General features: G+C 44.4%; 1 protein-coding gene and 1 pseudogene across 1 annotated transcript in view; one reads left to right on the forward strand and one right to left on the reverse strand.

The window, feature by feature from the left end:
- LOC145414099 (transmembrane protein 198) overlaps positions 1–17,101 on the forward strand; it is a 112,870-nt gene that overhangs the window by 60,481 nt on the left and 35,288 nt on the right. Inside the window, exon 3 of the mRNA XM_080283658.1 lies at positions 15,759–15,921. Coding sequence (XP_080139784.1) covers positions 15,759–15,921 — 163 coding nt within the window. The remainder of the gene's footprint in view (positions 1–15,758; positions 15,922–17,101) is intronic.
- On the reverse strand, positions 569–687 carry LOC145414346 (5S ribosomal RNA; annotated as a pseudogene).

The following is a 17,101-nucleotide window of genomic DNA, read 5'->3' on the forward strand; positions in this document are numbered from 1 at the left end:
GGGTAAAATGCAGTAACAAGGGCAGAGAATGCAGCAAGAAAAAAGCACCTTCCAGTGCAATTATGCGACTGAGTGGCTCTGTGGCAGGAGAAATGTAAACAAAACATCACGTGACACCAGAAGCGTTTTAAATTGGGAGGCATCACGATCACATCACGATAGCAGGCGGGGAAGGCTACTTGATCAGAAGTTTTTCATTGGCTATCATCATCATGGGAATGTCCAGTATGACCGTGTTGGACTGGGGGTGATTGTGCTAGAGTGAACTCTGCGGATTTCGCCCACTTCTCGGAGCTCTGTGCGTGTTATGCTAACACACTCGTGTTGCAGTAATTAAATCGTATTAAATAATACTAATTAATTGCTCTCCGTGCTGGACCCGAATCGTGCTGGACTAACGCATGTTGGCCGCGAGGGTACTGTATATATACAGTATATATATATCCATCCATCCATTGCCAGACACCATGTATCCCAAACGGGGTGGCCAAGGGCTTTGAGTTAATTGTTTTACAGGGAGGGGCACTAATCCTTCACCAACCCCACTTGACACATAGGGAGAACGTTATGGCAACAGCATCTGGTGTTCCCAGGCGGTCACCCATCCAAGTACTAACCAGACCCAACGTTGCTTAACTTCGCTGATCGGACAGGAAGCGGTGTACTCAACGTGGTTTGGCTATATATATATATATATCTCCATCATCCAATCCTACATTGCCCCATAAGGAGCGTAGGACCCTGGGGCTAGGCAAGTTGGTCCTGACATTTAAGATGAGAGTATGTATATATATATATATATATATATATATATATTTATATATATATATATATATGTATACATACATACGTATATATATATATATATATATATATATATGTATACCGTATACTGTACATCCCCCTAGTATGCGAGTATTGGGGCAGCAGAGGACGGTGCATACTAGGAATTTGCATACTCTGAATACATAAACTTATGGGAAAAATTACATATGGGCAGCACCCCTCTTCATGGGCAACCCTTGAGACTCCTTTCACGCCTAAGTATTGTAATGTACAGGGGAACTATCTAAGACATATTACCAAAGATAAAGTAAACCAACAGGATTATGGCTTTACTAAGTCAACAAGGATATGGCCTGACTAAACCAACAAGAATATGGCTGCTCACCTTAACAAGAGGACAACAGGCAAATTGTCTCCTGCACCACTCGGTTTCGGGACAATTTGGCATCAAATCAATTCATCGTCACAACAATAACAAGACGGTTCACCGTCATTAATGAAAACAGCTATGGGTGACGCTAAAATAATTCAAAGGCGACTACAGCGAGGAAGAAACAAGTAAATTAAACCATCAGTGATGGAGATTGGAGACTTGTCTATGAGCCATTTCCTGGGGAGGATCAAGAGGATGATGCAGTGTCTGAGGTGTCAGAAATATACTTTGAAGGGTTTATGAACGAAGTGAGTGCATTAGCTAGTGAAAGTGTCGAAAGTGCTGGTGACGAGAGTGGTGAGGAAGGTGGTGTGTTGAGTGGTGCAGGAGAGAATTCGCCGTCGTCAATTCACCATCAGACAATTCCCCGTCAAAACATGAACGATTCCCTGTCAGGACAGTTCGCACCCTGGACAATTCCCTGTCATTCTATAAATACAGTATAATTATTATTAATTAATCAGTACTTTAATAACCATCAAAGTCTATGTTCAATAGTGTAGGCTTTGGATATTATTTATTAGTTGCACCTTTAGTCAGTATTGATTAAAGTGCAACTAATAAATAATATCCAAAGCTTACGCTATTGAACACTGACTTTTATGGATCCTTCTGAAATATAGTTATTAAAGTATTGATTTATTAATAATAAGTATACTGACGAGGAATCGTCCTTGTTTTGACAGGGAACTGTCTGACTGCGAATTGTCTCGGAACCCCAGCGTGCAACTCTGCACCACTCGACGCACTACCTTCCTCATCACTCTAGTCACCAGTGCTTTTGACTCTTTCACTAGCTAATCCACCCACTTCGTTCATAAACCCCTCAAAGTCTATTTCTGACACCTCAGACATTGCATCATCCTCTTGATTCTCCCCAGAAAATGGCTTATAGACAAGTATCCTCTGTCCATCACTGGTGGTTGGCGCTTCTTGGGGTGGCAATGTCGCGTGCTCAGGGCAACCCCGGATTTGGGCCACTCCTCGCTGCCCGTCTTGCTTACAACGAGTTCAATTCATGTACTAATCAAAAATACACTAAAATTTAAAAAAAATAGGTCCTCACCTACAATGAGATCGCGTACTCTGAACACGCGTACTAGGGGGATGTACTGTATATATATATATATATATACCCTGTATATATATATAGGGTATTGTGCAAGCATTACAGATGAAAGATAAGTAAGGAACAGCGTGAGTTGAGACAGGGTAAAATTTATATATGGTATTAGTTATTTACATATACAGTATATATATATCCATCATCCAATCCTACGTTGCCCCGTGAGGAGCGTAGGATCCCGGAGCTAGGCAAGTTGGTCCTGACACTTAAGGTGAGAGTATATATATACAGTAATCACTATAATATGTGGACGCCCAATAACCGAACATCCCCACTACCCGGACCTTATCGTCCTGGGATCCAACATTCCCAAAATGGTCCGAAAACCCAAAAAAAAATTTTTAAAAATCGATTTTTTGCCGTCCGTAATTTGAACTTGCCGCACGCGCAGCGGGAAAGCATTGTTTTGGCGCGTTATTCCTCCGACGTCCGATAGAGCGCCGCTGCATCCTCCCCACTTCCCGCCTGTCTCTCACCGCGACTGGACCTACGCTTTTCGCAATGGCTGCCCACGTGCTCGCTTTTGTGGTGGTGCCGTACTTGCTGCAAGGCCTCCTGCTGCTCTCGGCCCTCCTTTTATGGCCCTTCACAGCAAGAAGTCCGTTCAGGGTGTGGCAGAATTTGGAATTCCCCAGAGTGCGACGTTGCCAATTTGACCACCAATTATCGGATTATCACTCTCCCTACCTACCCCCATCACACCTGTTTCTCTCTCTCTCTCTCTCTCTCTCTCACTATTTATATATATATATATATATATATATATATATATTGTATATATTTATTATTTATTTTCAATTTTTTTTCCACACCACTTATGAGGTAAAAGTCTAGGCGCGTTTTATTTTTAAGAGGTTTCCCCTGTAGGCCTAATCCTCTCTCTGATCTTTAATCATAATCTTCATCGTCATCAGAACTTTCTGTTATATTGACGAGAGAGAGAGAGAGAGGTGGGATGGGGGTAGGTAGGGACAGAGTGATAATCCGATAATTGGTGGTCAAATTGGCAAGTCTACAGCGTGGCAACATGGGAAAAAAGCACTGCCACGTGTCATAGAATTCATTCAAATCGTTGTTATAATTCTAAAAAGTGATACTCAATGTACTATATAGCTTCCTTTACTATATACAGAATATAAAAAACAATTTCAAATAGCACATAAATGGGAAATAAGAGAGAAAGAGGCATGTACTACGGTTGATTTGGCAGCATCGCTAGAGGTGATTCACCAGGTGGGCCCCACCCTGAACGGACTTCTTGCGGTGAAAGGACCATAGTGTGTGTGATGATGGCCCCGCCACCTGAGAAAAGGAAGAGAGTGGTGTTGACTCTGGAAAAGGAGAGGGAGATATTGGAGAAAGTTGATGCGGGTTGGTCTTCTTCCCGCATTCTCCGCGAGTATAACCTGGCCCGGTCGACTTTGTTCGATATCAAACGTTCCCGAGACAAACTCATGCAGTACATGGCTGACTTCTCGTCGAGAAGCAAACGCAACGTGGAAAGGAAGGTTATGTTTACCCCCAAGTTTGCAGAAATCGACCGATCCACGTTGATTTGGTACCGACAGCAATGTGCAGCTGGTGTGATGGTGCGTGGAACGGAGCTGAAGGCTGCTGCTGAGAAGTTTTCAAGGCTTCACGACGCCCTAGACTTCAAGGCATCCGAGGGTTGGCTCTTCGCGTTCAAGTTGCGACATGGCCTTACTAACCGTAAAGCACATGGCGAAGCATTGGACGCTAACGAGGATGGAGTTGACGAGTTTCGGCACAAGGTGAAAGGCTTGATCGACAGGGAGGGCCTCACTCTCGGTCAAGTCTATAACGCAGACGAAACTGGCCTATTCTATCGCTCGCTGCCAATGAACACTCTAGCCGAGGAGACGGAGAAGCGTGTACCTGGCCGCAAGCTTTCTAAGGAACGGATATCTGCTTTGTGTTGTGCCAGTGCTAACGGCATGCACCGGCTTAAGCCCGTTGTTGTTGGCCGTGCAAAGCAGCCTCGGTGCCTTTGTGGGGTGATGGATGTCCTTCCTGTCGTATGGTACCATTCTTTGAAAGCATGGTTCACAACTGTGATTTTCAAAGACTGGTTTCACCGTCACTTTGTCAAGGAGGTCATCCAGTACCAGACGAAGACACTGGGAATCCCTCGCGACCAGGTAAAGGCTCTCCTTCTGCTCGACAATGCACCTGCCCACCCGTTCGACAAGGACTTGGTTGCTGAGAATGGCCGTATTAGGAGCATGTTTCTGCCACCTAATACGACTGCTCTCATTCAACCCATGGACCAAGGAGTGATCTTGGCAACAAAGCGCTTGTACCGTCGGAAGTTCCTGGACGAGGTGATGGTTGTTCTCGAGGACGAGGACGAGCGCAGGGAAGGACGTGACACTCGAGGCAAGCGGACTTTGGAAAACCTTCGCCGCAACAACATCAAGTCTGCGCTGTACAACTGGGCTAGTGCATGGAAGGAAGTCCCTGTGAAAACTCTTGAAAATGGTTGGTCTCGTCTGCTTCTCGGAACAGATGTGGAGTACAATTTTCTGGGCTTTGACGTGGATGACTTCCATGCACGGCTACGTACACACGGCGACGTTGTTGATGTGGACGATGTACGTGAGTGGTTGGACGACGACGAGGGCGATCCTGGGTATCAGACGTTGTTTGATATCGAGATCGCGTCTTCGGTTGCTGGTGTCAGTCCTGAACTTGAAGATTCTGACGACGAAGGCGACGATGATGCGGACTCCTCTCAGCAGGACACTACTCCAACCATCCCCAAGCTGAGCACACTCCGGGAACATCTAGAGTTCGTCCTAGACTACCTGGAACACCCGGACTGCGACAGGGAGATGGGGCCCTTGGGACTCGTGGAGGAAGTGCGTGCTTTCAGGCAGCACATCATCAATCGCCAGAATCGTCGGTCCTTGCGTCAGTCAACGATTGACAGTTTTTTCAGGCCCGTGACCCCCGCTGTGCCAAGCCCTGGCTCCACTCTGTTGCCTCCCCAAGACAGGCCCTCATGCTCTGAGCCACAGCCCAGCACATCAGCTACAGTGGAGTCACCGCTCGACGTGAGTTTGCGGCTTTCCTCAGAGTCTTCTGCAGTCGGTACGCCATCACCACGACCCAGCGATGCACCCCTTGGTCGCCTGCCAGTGATACTCTCGGACTCTGACAGTGAATAAACAGCAAGAACTTCTTCACCGGACCACACAGGAAGTTTGAGTGTTGTGCAGTGAAAAAAACAGTGTGTTGTGTTAAGGTTTTCGAAATGAGAGAAAAGACTCAGTGAAAACAAAATTTAACGTAAATAACCTTCTTTGTTTTGGCTTTGGAAAATAAAAAAAACTTGGGAAAAGATAATGTGCAACACTAAATTAAACTGGAACATTATTTGGACTAAAGTGAACACTGTGAAGAGAATGGACTTCTGTGTGTTATTGACTAAGTTCAATGCAAGACTTCAGGAAGAGTGTACTGCAAGTGCTTCAGGAAATCATTCTTACTGTCAGAGTCCGAGAGGAGGCAGTTATTCATCGAGGTGGCCAGGGACTTGCTGTAAGTAGCCAGAATGTTTCATACTGTACTTTTTTCCATACTATACTTACCAGAATGTTTCATACTGTACTTTTTTCCATACTATACTTACCTCATGCATGTGCAGTAGGAATGTGTTTTTCAGAGTTAGGCTAGGTTAGGGTCCATAAGTACCAGAATGTTTATTAATGTATGAACATACTTCTAAACCCTCATTTTATGTTTCTTTTGCATTTATTTCAGTCATTTATGTGCCTTATTGATGTGATTTGGGTGTTAAATAAGTGCTATGCATGTCCAGAGGGAGTTGTATAGGTGTTTGTCTGAGTTAGGGTCCATAAGTACAAGTCCATAAGCTGGGGCCCAATATCCGGACGAAACCAATAACCGAACCTACCGATGGTTCTATTACTCCGGATATTGGAGTGATTACTGTATATATATAGATAGATAGATAGATGGATAGATATGGATATAGATTTATATACAGTATATAGGTATTGTGCAGGCATTACACATGAAAGATAAATAAGGAACAGGGTGAGTTGGGACAGGGTGAAATTTTTATATGGTATTAGTTATTTACAATGATGATAGAGCAACATATTGCAAAGAAAATATGAAGCTTACTTTATTAGACGTGGAAGAGGCTTATAATGGGATGGATCAGGAGGGATTATTCTGTTTGGTGTTCGTGGCAGTTAGCTGGGTACTTTAAAATCTTTCTGTGAGTGTACATTGTTGGATGTGTTAAAGTAGGTGGGAAGTCTAGTGATGCATGTAGTAAAAATATAAGTGCAAGACAGGAATGCATTTTGTTACCTTGGTTGTTCAGTTTGCATATTATAGGTATAAATGAAATAGTAAAGCATCTAATATGGAGATGAAGAAAGGTATTTTATAATTTATTTGCAAGTTGCTGATGCAGTTTTGTTTGCAGAAAGTGAGAGATTTGCAGTAGGTGGTGAGGTTGAAATAATGTAGCATACTTAAGAAGAAACTGGCCAGTGAAACTGCAGTAAAAACAAGTTAATGATGTTTGAAATGAAAGTATGACACTCAAACTTTCATATATACAGTACTTTTAGTATGTTATAAGGACATGAACTACATAGTACTGTACACATGAAAGGTGAAGTGTTTGATGATTCTGATAGCTGTAGTTACTGTAGTGTAAACATTGCATATTGGAGTTGGGAATTAAAGAAATATTACTTCAGGACAGAAGAGCACATAGGTAAGTTATGTGTATTGTGAAAAATAGACTGGTTAGATGTGAAGTGGAGAAGCCTGTGAGAAATGTGTTACCTCAGATGCTGTTGTATGACTCATGTGCCCATGGATGCCATTAGTGATTTATAGAGAACTTTCTTATATTACAGGCTGTAGAAATGGCTTTTTTTTTGTAATGAACAGCATCAGGAATAAGCAGGTTGGATGAAAGGATGGACAGCATAAGTAAGAATTAAATGCAGTACAGCATATGAGGACTTCATATTGGAGGAATGAGATTTGGCTTTTGCTGAACAGATAAACACTGAAATGATGTAGACACAATTGAAGAATTAGTTAAGGTTGTGATGGATGCCCAAGAATGCCATGGAAATTAAGAACATTTTGGGGATTTAAATTTCAAATGGGAGAAGGAGGGAGGTGAGAAGGCAAGAAGGAATCAGTAGGATGGACGTTGTGGAAGCATTGAAGAAAGTCAAAATGGGGAAAGCCCAAGGAATTGATGGAGTGTGTGGTGACATGCTGAAGCATGGGGGAGAGATAGTAGTAGAATGGATGTGGAAGATGTGCAGATTGGCCTGGGAGAAAGGTAAAGTCCCGGATGATTGGAAGTCAGGTATAATTATTCCCTTGTACAAAGGGAAAGGGGAAAAAGAAGTGTGTGGTAATCATAGGGGTATTTGTCTTCTTAGTGTAATAGGAAAAATATACGGTAGGATACTTATTGACAGGGAAATAACAGAGGAAGTAGTTGGAAAAGAACAGGGAGGTTTTAGGAAGGGAAGAGGTTGTGTAGATCAGATATTCATTCTTAGATCTTTAGTGGAAAAGTGTCTAGAGAAGGGAAAGAAGTTGTATGCGGCCTTCATGGATTTGGAGAAAGCATATGACAGGGTGGATAGACAAGGATTGTGGAAAGTATTAAGAATATATGGAGTAGATAGTAAGTTGTTGAATGCTGTGAAGAGTATGTATGAGGGTGCTAAGGCTGCAGTGCATGTAGATAGTGAACTGAGTGAGTTTTTCTGTTTGAAGGTTGGGTTGAAACAGGGATGTGTCATGTCTCCATGGTTGTTCAGTCTGTATATGGATGGGATTATAAAAGAAATACAAGGTAGGGCAGTGAATGTTGGAGCAGCCCTAGTGAGAGAGGGCAGTCTTTGGAAACTCCCTGTACTGTTGTTTGCAGATGACACTGTGCTGTTAAGTGAAGACGAAGGGGAGCTGCAAGGCTTGGTGGATGAGTTTGGGAGAGTGTGTACGAAACTGAATTTAAAGGTGAATGTAGGGAAGAGTAAAGTTATTGTCTTTGAGAGAGGTGAAGTCAGTGAATGTAGTGAGGTTGGATGATGAGGAAATGGAAAATGTGAGTATGTTTAAGTACTTGGGTAGTGTGATGAGTAAGGATGGAAGTTTGGAGGGTGAAATGCTTGAAAGGGTACAACAAGGAAGATAGGTTGCTGGTTCCTTGAAGGCAGTGATAAGAAACAGGGAAGTGAGCATGGAAGTGAAAAAGTTATTACATGACAGTATTGACGTATGGAAGTGAAGCTTGGACATTGTTGGAGGGACACAAGTCAAGAGTGAGTGCAGTGGAAATGAGTTATTTGAGAGGAGGCTGTGGAGTCACATGGAGAGACAGACTGACAAATGAGGATGTGAAGGGGCATTGTGGTGTGGATGTGGATGTGATAGGAAGCATTAGGAGAAACACATTGAGGTGGTTTGGCCATGTGGAGAGGATGGAGAGTGAGAGACTGACGAGGAGAATGTATGTGAGTGAGGTGGAGGGGGAGAGAGGGAGGGGAAGGCCAAGGATGAGATGGAGTGGAGAGGTATATGAGAGAAGGGTGTGAATTGGGAGCAGGTCAGTGAAATGGCAGGGGACTGGGTGACGTGGAGGCGATTTGTTTGTGGCCACCCCGTATAAGGGATTAAGGCGTCTGGCAATAGGTAGATAGAAGTTTCAACTAACTGATCATTCACAAGATCCACCACAATGTCAGTATTGATGACCTGAGGTGTATGATGCCATCTGCTGCTCATAGAAGTACTGCTCACTCTCAGGAAAAGGACAGTCTAAGTCTGTGGCCATGGTTGTATACATAAAATAGAAAAATGATTAAATTTAAGTATTGGAGGTGCTTTTGGAAGTGGGTCTAGCCACCATTCAGTCCTATGTTGCCCCACGAGGGGTGTAGGAACCCGGGGAAAGGCAAGTTGATCCTGACATTTAAGATGAGAGTGACTAGCCTCACTCATCCCTGAGTGACATTACATGAGCAATAAACTCCAACCACCCCATAGATATAAACCTACGTGGGCTCAATCCGATTGGAGCCCCTTAACCCATAGATTGTGGGCCACAGCTCAGGCTGGAAAGCGTTGCATTGCGAGCCACAGCTCAGGCTGGGAAGCGCTGCGTTGTGAGCTGCAGTTCAGGCTGTGCTAACTTTCCATTGGCCCTGCATCACTGCTCACTACTCCTCCCCTATGCAAGCTTATGCATGGCGTTACGCAAAGACGGAGATAGAGCCTTTTTTTTTTTTTTTTTTTTTTCCCCCCACCCGATGATGCCCTGGATGTTTATCTTCAAGTTTATAGTACAAGCTAAAAAAAAAAATAATAATTTTTTTCTTTACTCCACCCCTCCACAAACTTACGCATGGTGCTACGCAAAGACAGAGAGAGATTTTCTTTTTTTCACCAGATGTTGCCCTGGATGTTTATCTTTAAGTGTATATTAAAAAAAATACAGCTACCACAAATTGACTTAGGACCTCCCCCCCACAAGGTATTAAAAAACACAGAAATCATAGTACAGTATATCACAATGTTTGCTCATGAAATGCCAGTCATTAATATGACATCATGTTTCCCTTGTTTTTCGGGACCAGTTGGATGCATTTGGCAAGGAATCACTTAGATCTCTAAAGTAATCTAAGGACATTTCTTTGCACCAAACATTTATCAGTTCAGTCTTGAGGTTGTCCAGATTGGGTGTCTTCTCTGCCATGATTTTCTTCATCTTTGCTCAGCAGTTTTCTATCAGATTTAGATCCGGACTGTTGCCAGGCCAATCGAGGACCTCAGTCCAATTCTTCTGAAGCCACTTTGTCACCTTTCTTGACTTGTGACATGGAGCTGATTTGTGCAGGAAAAAGTCAAACCCATGAATAGCAAAAAAGTGTAACAAATGATCTTTCAGAACTTGAATGTATCGGCCACCATTCGTCATCAAGTTCTTAGGAAGAAAGTAGAGGCCTCCCCTTCCCATTTCACCTGAGAAACACCCACATACCATTACTGATTGTGGGTACTTAACAGTCAGCACCGTGTAAGCAGGTTCATATTGACTAAGGGAGGCAGGGCGACGAACCTTGGCAGTACGCACCTGGAAATGCCCTTTCATCGGAAAACATAACTTTTCTCCACTCATCCAATGTCCAGTATGCATACTTCTTGGCAAACTGAATGCACTGCTTCTTCTTGCGGTCAGTGAGTAGTGGTTTCTTGGCTGCAGTGCGGCTTGGCAAACCCAGTTCCTTCTGCAAGCGGTGTCAGATAGTTCGAATTGAGACGTCTTGTAACAGCTGGGGATGCATTCTCTTCAATTCTGCTGCTGTCAGTTGAGGATTCTGGTTGCTTGTCTCTTCAGAAGCGTATCTGTACCTGTGGAAGTCGTCGTCGTCTTTCCACCACCATGCTTGTGCTCTGGTACGACATCAGGTGGCAGGCCACGCGCTGCAGCAAGAATCTTCATGATGGTCGACTTTGCGTGTCCAGTATGTTCACAGATCGTGTTGATAGGGACATTATCCTGGCTCCAAGCAATGATACGGACCCTCTCATCCCTTGAGCAGTACTTTCCAGGCTTGACAACTTGATTCTAGGAAAATCATTTTCGTTTTCAAAGGCTCCAACATGCTTGCATGTGTCGGCCTTGGTCACCTAATGGCGGCTCTTCATGGTGCACGATCCATTGCAGCCTCCCTGTTCAGTCCCTTAACCCTGAGGTCACACTTAATGACCTCATCCCATGTCTTTCTCGGTCTGCCCCTCATAACCCCACCCCCAGTATTAACACTTCTGACCTTCCCCACCCAATTATCATCCCCCATCCTCTCTACATGTCCAAACCATCTCAATCTACCCCTCCTCATCACAACACCAACACACTCCAGTCCCATCCTACCTCTCAACTCTTCCGTCGTAAACCCAGCCCTTCCAGGCCTTGGACGCAGGGACGCACTGCACATCTACCTAATCATTGTCATTTCTGTACGTCTGAGCCGGCGAATATCTTCCTCCTTCACTGCCCAGGTCTCACTACCATACAGCATTACACTCCTAACCCATGCTGCATACAAAGACCCCTTAGCACGTAGGGAGAGTCCTCTCAGTGACAGGAGAGGCAAGAGCTCCCTGATCTTCTTCCAACCACTTCTCACCCTAGCCACAGAGCTAGCTCCAGCCCCAACTCCAGCACACATGTCTCCCAAATAACAAAACTCTTCCACACACTCAAGAGATTCACCAGCAAGTTCAATCCTTTCACGTCTGACAATCTCCACCTGCTCACCCTGACATGCTGTACACATAAAATCAGCATTATCTCGCAGTCTACCTCTGATACCACTACATCTCTTATGCACCCATTTATCACACACACCGCACAAGATGGAATTACTTCCCACGCCCTTGTGGCAAACTGCACATGGCCACTCTCCCTCGTCTTTGACGGTACTGCCACCAACCCTAGATATCATCACTTTTGTTTTATCTGCATTTACTCTTAAACCCTTGTGCCCCATACCATCTCCACTTCCCAAGCATTTTCTCCACCTCCCTTTTGTTCTCTGCAATCAACACCAAATCATCAGCATACAACAACTCCCACGGGAGTCCGTTTCTAAAGTCACGTGAAAGGGCTTCAAGTACCATGATAAATAACATGGGACTCAAGACTGACCCCTGATGCACACCAACATTCATGGAAATCTCATCACTCAAATCTCCATTCACTCTTACCTGGGTGTGAGCACCCACATACATAGCCATAACCACCCTAACCAGTCACTCCTCCAAGCCAAGCTTTCTCATTGCCCACTTCACCACCTCTCTAGGGACTCTGTCAAAGGCCTTTTCCAAATCAACAAAAACAAAATAAAGATCCCTTCTCCTACCAATATATTTTTCCTGAAGCTGTCAAACAATGAATATAGCATCAGTGGTCCCCCTACCTGGCATAAACCCAAACTGCATCTCATCAATATTCACTCTTTCTCTAATCATACCTTCTAAAACTCTCTCCAATACCTTCATTGCCTGATCTAAAAGCTTTATACCTCTATAATTTCCTCTTTCCAGGGCATCATCCTTCCCTTTATACACATTTACAGTTACACTCTTCAGCCAATCATCTGGGACAGCACACTCATAAATAATCCTATTTATCAGGTCAGTGACTAAACTCACCCCTATATCACCTGAGGCCTTCAACATTTTGGCAGTCAACCCAGACATACCTGCTGCCTTCCCCACCCTCATCCTGCCTATTGCCTCACTCACAGTAGCAGTATCAACCAAAGGCCAAGGGCCAGACACTGGATCTGCTGGTTCCAAACCTTCCCTGTCCCAATCAAACTCCTCATTTAACAACGGTTATAATGCTCTCTCCATGCATCTTTAATATCCTCACTGTTCACCATTACCCTTCCTTCATCATTCTTCACACACTGCTCACCTATAATATCCCGATTATCCCTCTTCACCCTAAATATCATATTTTTCTGCCACCCTAAATATCATATTTTTCTTTTCCCAATGATTTAGGTTATCAAGTAATAGTCTCTGTGACTCAGACTTTGCCCTGTATACCTCTCTTCTAGCCCTACGTTTGGCAGCCAAATATTCCTCTTTTCTACCACCCTTCTTCCATTCACGGAAAAGCCTTCTTTTCTCCTTAACTGCAGCTTCTACACCCTCATCCCACCACCAAGTTACTTTATGTCTTGGCTCTTGTCCAACCACATGTTACATCAGTAACTCTCAAGAAATTGTTCTTGAGGGCTCTGTACTGTTCATTAACGCCTCTGTCTAGAGCTCCCTGTTCAGTCACCACTCTCCTCAACTCGCTATAGAAGGCATCCCTTACTACTTGGTTTTTCAGCTTCCATATTTTCCTCCTAGGTTCATAAGTCCTCTTTTTCATCACTTGTTCTTTAAGCACCATATCACAAATTAATAGTTTGTGCTGCTGCACACACTCCTCACTTCCTATAACTTTAACATCCCTCACTAACCTCCTATCGGCCCTCCTAACCAGAAAATAATCTATCTGACTTCTATTTCCCCCAGACTCATACGTAATTAACCTACTGTCTGTTTTCCTAAAATATGTGTTGCACACAATCATGTCCATTGTCTCCCCAAACTCGAGTATCCTTTCCCCTTCTGCATTCCTTAGACGATACGCACATCCCCCATGCACTCCTTCATAACGTTGTGCTGCTTCACCTACATGACCATTTAAGTCCCCTCCCAAAATCACTATCTCATCATCCCGCATACCACCCACTACGCATATTAAATCATCTCAAAAACTATCTTTCTCTGCTTCATCCAATCCTGCCTGTGGAGCATGTGCCGATATAATCGCAGCTATCTTTCTACCCAACAGAATTTTCACTACCAATATCCTATCGCTTACTCTCAAAACATTCATAACATTTTCCACCCATTTCTCCGCAACTATCACACCAACACCTCCATATCCGTCTGTTCCCCCTTGCCAAAACAACTTATAGCAACAGTCCTTCCCAGCAGTCTTTCTGGCTGATCCACCCCTGTACCAGACTTCCTGCAAACACGCCACATCCACCCACCTCCTACTGAATGCCTCAACGACTTTCCCTGCTCTTCCCCTCAAACTTCCCACATTCCATGAACCCACCCTCATCCCCATGGGTGATTTACTGTCCTCAGGCTTGCTTTGAAACTTATTTTTTGTCATCTTCAGTATTAATAATGGGGGACAGACATAGCACAGGTCCCACTCACTGCACAGCCCCAGGTCCAGGCAATGGATCTGGGACCCCTAGCCCACCAGCTTACCAGTGGCTGCGGTAGTGGCCTCGGGGCACCCTGCCAGGACAGCTGCAGGGACACCCTCCAAGCGCACCTTGGCATTGCAACTATCCCGCCATTATACACCCACTGATAGGGCAGCCTCCTGGGGCGCTACTCTCAGGTTCGGGCCCCTCTCTATTGGGCGGAAGCGGCAGCCTGGGAACCGCAATACCCTGTACCCTCTAGCACAGGCCCGAGCCCCATCTCGCCCTGGACCCACGATCTATGCCGGCGGAACCCCCTCCATGCCTCCCCCCAGAAGTCCGTCACTAGGTAGCGGGGGCAAAGTTTTCTGGCCGCATGCCCTTACTGGCACCAACCCCTGTAACGTAGTGGGATACGTTGTGTGAAACGTAAAGTGCATGTGGCGTAGTGCATAGATAGTTAGAGGAAATGTTTGGGAGAGTATGCTGGTCTACTCTCCATGTTACTGTCACACTGAAAAGGTCAGCAAAGGGGGATGGTCAGATAGCTAGTGAAACAGGAGCTCTAGCTCTCCCTATCACCAGCATTCCCATTCCCCTCGGGAGTACTACCCTGTTCGGCCCGTGCTACGGCCTCCCCCTACCCTCCGAAGAGGGAGCATATACTCCCACTCTTGCTTCTGGGCAAGCACTGACATGCTGAGTGTTTCACCACCTCCCGCCAACACAAGAGGAGTTACTAGTTACTTCTTGCCCAAAAAATTCACTTGGTAGAGGTGGAAACACAAAGCAATGACAGACAACTCTCCCATAGCAATTCTGTGTGTAGGTCCTAAGTCAATTTGCAGTGGGTGTAAAAGATTTTTTTTTTTTTTTTTTTTTTTTTGTGCACCACAGGGTGGGATAAGAAAACGTAATTGCACAATCCATGGGTTAATTACCCAATAAACCACCAGGTGCCATAATTTGATTATATGGTCACCACCCAGCATAGTAAATGGTTTCCTGGTGTACAGGAAACCATTTGGCTTGTCAATCAGTGTAACGTCACCCATAAGCAGAAGGAAGAGGAAAGAATGAAGGAAAGAAAGACAGAAGAGAAAGTGTAGAGTTACACATAGGTCGAAGGAAGAGGAAAGAAAGACAGAAGAAGGATGGAAGAGAGGAAAGGGCAGACACCCAAAGCAGCAGTACATCGAATGAGTGGATGGTGAGTGCTCCCACCTACCACAGTGGAAGGGGGTAAATGTGAAAAAAAAAAAAAAAAAAAAAGTATAACATAATAGTGAGAGAGAAGATTATAAGGTGCAAGTGATAGACTGAGAACGATGTTAAAGTAATGGATAAACCAGCTTAGAGCAGTTCTGTCATGGTCATCCTGTCTAGGGCTCCCAGTAGGGAGCAAGGCATCAGAGATACAATAATAATGATGGTGATGAAAAAGTGAGTGAGTGATTTTCCAGAACTCAAGCAGTCTGACTGAATATAAAACTCATTTTCAGTGTCTAACAGTGGTTGTCCAATACAGTATTAAGATAAGCTATTTGCTACATCAGACTTTAATACAGTTTACTGTTGCTGGTAGGTGGGTGCCAAGCAGTGTGTGGCCAGTTGTGGGTATCCTGCTGGGGGCAGGGCTACTGCTGGCCATCCTTACACTGTACTTCCAAAAAGGCCTCACCATCTTGGGCACAGCCATTAGCGGCGGTGCCATCATGTCTGCAACACTCGACTATTTTATTGAGAAGGTGAGTGCATGATTACACAGAAATGCTTGATGGTATTTCCACATTCAAATGGCTTTCACATGTGTTTATATGTAAAGATAAAGTGCAGGTTCTTTATGCATTTCAAGTGACCTATTTATATCAAGGATACTGTTCTGTAAAGTAGTAAAACTATTACATAAATGTGACTGGTCTATCTTTCTATTGCCTGACACCTCAGTTCCGTAAGGGGTGGCCACCAAACAAATCGTCTCCTTGTCATCCTTTCCCCTGCCATTTCACTGCCCTCCCCCAAACTTACAGCCCCCTCTCTCATATACCCCTCCACTCCATCCCTTCATCTCATCCTCAGCCTCCCCTTCCCCTTTACCTCACTCACATACACTCTCCTTAGTAGTCTTTTGCTCTCCATCCTCTCCACATGGCCAAACTACCTCAATGTATTTCTCCTAAAGCTTTTTATCACATTAACACCCTCACCACAATGCTCCTTTACTTCTTTTGTCAATATTTCTCTCCATGTAACTCCACATACTCCTGTCAAATAACTCATTTCCACTGCTGTCACACTTGACTTTCATCCTTCCAACAAGGGCCAAGCTTCACATCCGTATGTTAGAGTTGGTGTCACAATACAGTACTATCATGCAGCAACTTTTATACTTCCATGCTCACTTCTCTATTTCTTATCTGCTTTCAAAGACCCAGCAACCTTTCTTCATTGTTGCACACAGTCAAGCATTTCATCCTCCAAACTTCCACCCTTACTCATCACACTGCCCAAGTACTTAAATGCACTCACATTTTCCACTTCCTCATCATCCAGCCTCATCGTACATTTAGTGACTTCATTTCTCTCGAACACCATAACTTTACTCTTCCCAACATTCACCTTTAGATTCTGTTTCATACACTCTCCCTGACTCATTCATCAAGCCTTGCAGTTCCCCTTCGTCTTCACATAACAATACAGTAACATCTGCAAACAACAGTACAGGAAGTTTCCAAATGCTGCCCTTTCTCATTAGGGCGACTCTAGCATCCACTGCCCTTCCTTGTACCTCTTTTACAGTCCTATCCATATGCAGACTGAGCAACCATGGAGACATGACACATCCCTGTTTCAATCCAACATTCAGATGGAAGAATTTACTTGGATCACTATCCAAACATACTGCAGCTTTAGCACCCTCTTACATAC

Source organism: Coenobita brevimanus, chromosome 98 (assembly GCF_032717465.1).
Source record: "Coenobita brevimanus isolate Jiangsu-jjx chromosome 98, ASM3271746v2, whole genome shotgun sequence".
Taxonomy (NCBI): Eukaryota; Metazoa; Arthropoda; class Malacostraca; order Decapoda; family Coenobitidae; genus Coenobita; species Coenobita brevimanus.